Genomic DNA, 5,212 nt, shown 5'->3' on the forward strand with positions numbered 1-5,212 from the left:
TAAACAAACCATGTTAATGAATAGAAGCGTCCTCAACGCAGCCTTGACCATAGTACCAACCCTCGCAGAAAATCAATCAAGAAATTGAGCTGATTACTTTTTTTTCCGTGAGGGTCGATATTTTCGTATACTTACATAAGTGCATTTTTGCAATAAGTCTGAATTCTACAGATTTCTTACAAATTTAACTTGGGCGGTACACACAGAATTATTAACAGAGGTGTAGCTGTAGCATACCTATCGACATGCTATGGTTGATAAGCGATATTGTTTCTAAAGCGCTGATTTGTGGATACCTATTGTGATATGAAATAAAACTATCAGACAATATGTAGCACGATGCTTTCTCTCTTTTCTCTCTCTCTCTCTCTCTCTCTCTCTTTCGATATAGGGAACTGTAACCGCTGAGGTCTTATCGTCCGGAAATCGAAGAGAGAAGGAAGACAGGATAGGAGAAAGCCAGCTGTCCAGGTCTACAAGTAGGACAGCGGTTTCCAACCAGCGGCTCCCGAGCCCCGAGCCACATGTGGCTTTTCGGGTGGGCCTCATCAGGCTTCATTTTTGCTCTTTTACTATGGGGTGGACTCTAAAAGTGTGGAGCATCCACCCCCCCCCCTGGATACGGGCCTCCTAAACCGTGTATGTGGCCCGCGAAGTACCTCCTAATGTAGTATGTGGCCCTCATACAAATGGAAGTTGGACATTGCTGATCTAGGATAATGTTTCGGCCTTGATGTTTAGACTGCGGGAGTAAAATGACTTTTCAGTCTTATCCCAGCAGGATATCTCAAATTCCATAGGAGAGTTTTCATGCATATTCTATTTTATTCTTGTAAATGTAAATGCAGTTTCCTTGTGTTATTATATCACAACTTTGGTGCTCACTGCAGCATTGTAGGATTTTTCCCAATATCTCAATAATCCTAACATCCAATGTTTACCTACCACCAGAGATGTGCGAACCGCAAAATGCAAAATGGAAAATGCAAAATGTAAAATGTACATTTACATTTTACATTTCAAATTGGTTTTGAAAAAGCATTTTGCATTTTACATTTTAAATGCTTTTTTTGACCCATTTTACATTTGAGCCAAAATGCTTTTTTTGAAAATGCTTTTTTGAAAAAAAAAAATTCATGATTTGGCCCTAAACTCCCAGTAGAAAACAGGGTCTCCACTCCAAATTTTTGAAAATCACTAGATTCAAGGAAAAGAAATCACTAGATTTTTATATTCTCCCAAATGGTAGTTTATTCGTGGTTTTTGAGGGTAGAAGTCTCATATAATATTTTTTATAGTGAAAAATCCTCTATGGACAATGGTAAAACTGGTTAACTTTTTTACTTTCTCTGACTTCAGTAACTTTTTTTTAAAGCTAGCAGCACGCTATTGGCCAGATGGTCACCCATCCGGGTACTAACCACGCGCAACCGTGCTCAACTGTGATCCATGCAGAACTGGTGCTTTCAGGTTGTGGTTATGTGCCGGGTTGAGTGGTAACTTAAAAACAAGGCAAGTTTACCAACCTTGCCTATCTCAACCCAGTACATAACCACGACCTCAAGGTGCTATCGCCGCTCACATACGGCATACGAGTCTATTGGTGTTGTGAATTGGTAGCATCCACCAATACATACGTCATACGAGTCTATTGGTGTTGTGAATTGGCATTTTTTAAATTACCTAATTTTTATAGGTAATCAACTAATCACCCTACACCTACCTCTAGGTAAATTAGAATACCTATACGTAGGTACGTACATATTCTACATTTACCTCCCTAGCTACTTTTAATTTACATCTACGAGAGCGCAGGATCCCGCAAAAGAATCCTTGGGAAACATAGAAATCACAGAGGGAGTGTTAAAAGAGGGGAAATAGACAGAGGGAAAAGGGAGGGAGAGAAGAGAAAATTCAGGGGAAATTCAGGTGGGTGGGTGGGCGAAATGTCACTTTAAAAAGAATCCTTGGGAAACATAGAAATCACAGAGGGAGTGTTGAAAGAGGGGAAATAGACAGAGGGAAAAGGGAGGGAGAGAAGAGAAAATTCAGGGGAAATTCAGTTGGGTGGGTGGGCGAAATGTCACTGGGAGGGGAAAAAGTCGAGTCACATGAGGGAAGAAAGAGGGAGAAAAAACGGAACTGCGAGGGCGCGAGGGAAAGAAAAGGGAAAAAGGGTACAGCGAAGGGAAGGCGGGCAAAGGAAGGAAAGTAGGGCAAAGGAAGGGAAGGTTAAAGGGAGTTTTTCCGAGACTGACAGGGAAAAAGCAAAGAGGAAAGCTCGTGAAGAAAATTACTTTCAGTCGAAAATTTAATCCGTAACTTTCGTCAGTCAGCCATAAGTCTAAAAGAGAAAAAACGGAACTGCGAGGGCGCGAGGGAAAGAAAAGGGAAAAAGGGTACAGCGAAGGGAAGGCGGGTAAAGGAAGGAAAGTAGGGCAAAGGAAGGGAAGGTTAAAGAGAGTTTTTCCGAGACGGACAGGGAAAAAAGCAAAGAGGAAAGCTCGTGAAGAAAATTACTTTCAGTCGAAAATTTAATCCGTAACTTTGAAGGACTTATCCAAACCTGGTCGACCTATGTATATATCAAATTAAAGTCCTAAAGTTATGGTGCAAATTTTGTTCAAAAAACCGAAAAAAAAGGCTTTTGGGGTTTTTTTTTTTTTTTCACATTTTCTCACAAAAATGAGCTCTGATCTTGAAATTTGTCGCGACGACCTATGAACTCAAAGCGGGAAAGTTTTAGACAACACTTCAGTCGATAATTTAAGACCGATTCTAGCGTCACCAATGTTAATCTACGCCGAGGGAGGCCAACAAATGGATGGGTGACTTAAACATTGGTAGTTATTAGGAAACATTAAAAGAAATAAAGGGAGAACGGGCTCTAGTCTTGATTTTAAATCCATACATGTAAGTAAAATCAAAAGTAAAAATCAAATCAATAATAACAATAAACTGAATATAAAACAAATTAGGAAGGTACATAGGTACTGATTTTATTTAACCACGATCGAATAAACCACGGGCTAAAAAATTCCCGGAGGGACGGGCCCAGCCAACAAATGATTAGGTGACTTAAACATTGGTAGTTATTAGGAAACATTAAAAGAAATAAAGGGAGAACGGGCTCTAGTCTTGATTTTAAATCCATACATGAAAGTAAAATCAAAAGTAAAAATCAAATCAATAATAACAATAAACTGAATATTAAACAAATTAGGTAGGTACATAGGTACTGATTTTATTTAACCACGATCGAATAAACCACGGGCTAAAAAATTCCCGGAGGGACGGGCCCAGCTTGTTCACACCCTTTATGGATATCACAGCATTACCAAGTACCTACCTCCTTTACAATCAATTTCCAGATTTCAATCTGGGTTTGATACATGTATTAGTCAATTATTTTTGTCATTGCTTATTGTAATAATTTCACAGCATTACCAAGTACCTCCTTTACAATCAATTTCCAGATTTCAATCTGGGTTTGATACATGTATTAGTCAATTATTTTTGTCATACCCAGCTTGTTCACACGCTTTATGGATATCACAGCATTACCAAGTACCTCCTTTACAATCAATTTCCAGATTTCAATCTGGGTTTGATACATGTATTAGTCAATTATTTTTGTCATTGCTTATTGTAATAATTGTTATTGTAATTATTACACTCGTCACTTGTAATAATAAATTGAAACCGTCAATTATTCTCGTCATTGCTAAATCTGCAGCACAGACATTGCGAGTATGGCAGTGTCTTATTATTCCAGCAATATATCTCCGTGTGATAATATGGCCCACTATTCTCCACCAGAACCACACAAGTCTCATTCTTCAGGCAAGTTCTATTGACGATATTCGTATAGTTATACTCCTTGCCGTCCCTGGCGGCAGAGACGAGGGTACTGCCGCACATATCGATGACGTCAGTCATATTGAAGGCGTCACAGGCGGCTCGGTCGCCGTTTCCACACATGTTCGTGTTGTTCTTGAACGGCTTGATGTACTGCTCGGTGCAGCCCCGCTTATACGTGCCGTTGTTAAGAACGGCATCTGAAAGCAACAAATCATAATAGTAAAACCATGCTGTTTAAACTTTTAGAACAAAAAATTGTGGGATCTCCCTCAAAAAAAAAATGAGGGGAAAATAACGCCAAGTACCAATCTACAAATGTCCTGTTTAAGAGATGACATGATAAAAGTGGTTGAGTGGAAGAGCTCCTCCAGGAGAACCCTGCCACTTAAAAGAAAGCCGTAAAAAAAAACTGTGGCCAAGTTCTTTGTTTGCGTAGACACTTTTACCTTTTCCCTTCAATCTACATTCCCAGTTTTGTGCCCGACCTAACTTCGCTTTCGTTAGAGGCTTGTTCACATTTGTCGTGAGTTTCATACGATTTTTTTCCCCAATGTCCTTGGCAGGGTAATTTAAATGCGAGTGTTCCCACTATGCGCACGACATGATTTTTTCCGAACGGCAGCCGGCAGGTGGGAACGGGCCTTCAGGGCAGTGCGTCATGCCAAGTTCCATAGTAGGTACTCACCCGTATTTGAATAAATCGTCAGTGTTACCATACCAATCAACAAGAGAAACGTGTACATTCTCAGGGTTGAAAAACCGAATGTAAGATTTAATGGAAAACCGAATTGAATAAATGAAAAATCAAATTGAATAAATGAAAAACCGAATTGAATAAAATATCTGAGATTCAATCATTCAATCTGTCTGAACTCTGAAACTATCCGTGGTAGAATGCACAGATATATACATAGGGTAAGAGAGTAGGTAGGTAAAAAAGGATTTCTTAAAACATCCTTTATTTCTTAAAAGGACAAAGTAAAGTAGGTGCGTATGTATGTGGGTAAAAAAAAGGATAGAAGTAAAAAGTCAGCCTAGTTAGCTTGGTTGGTAGAGCGTCTACCTTGCAAGCGCTAAGCCGCGGGTTCAACTCCCGCCCGGGGTAGATTTTATCATGAGCGGATAACTTTCGTTCTCGGAACGGCTGGCTTTCTCCTATCCTGTCTTCCTTCTCTTTTCGATTTCGGGATGATAAGACCTTGGCAGTTACAGTTCCCTCTGTCACACATCTTTAAATATGCAGTTTCTTTGTGTTATTATGTCACAACTTTGGAGCTCACTGCAGCATTGTAGGATTTTCCCAATATCTCAATAATCCTAATCCTAAATATCTCAATAATTCAATGTTTAC

At 39.5% G+C, this 5,212-nt stretch overlaps 1 protein-coding gene across 1 annotated transcript; it reads right to left on the bottom strand.

The window, feature by feature from the left end:
* Window positions 1–3,630: 3,630 nt before the first annotated feature.
* Window positions 3,631–4,745, bottom strand: LOC103509257. Its single transcript, XM_017444119.2, has 2 exons — window positions 4,547–4,745; window positions 3,631–4,058 (listed from the first exon to the last, which is right to left on the bottom strand). The coding sequence occupies exons 1-2, from the start codon at window positions 4,602–4,604 to the stop codon at window positions 3,706–3,708; spliced, it is 411 nt and encodes a 136-aa protein (XP_017299608.1). The 5' UTR covers window positions 4,605–4,745; the 3' UTR covers window positions 3,631–3,705.
* Between the last annotated feature and the right edge of the window lie 467 nt (window positions 4,746–5,212).

The sequence above is a fragment of the Diaphorina citri genome, unplaced genomic scaffold, assembly GCF_000475195.1.
Source record: "Diaphorina citri unplaced genomic scaffold, Diaci psyllid genome assembly version 1.1 scaffold480, whole genome shotgun sequence".
Classification (NCBI taxonomy): Eukaryota; Metazoa; Arthropoda; class Insecta; order Hemiptera; family Psyllidae; genus Diaphorina; species Diaphorina citri.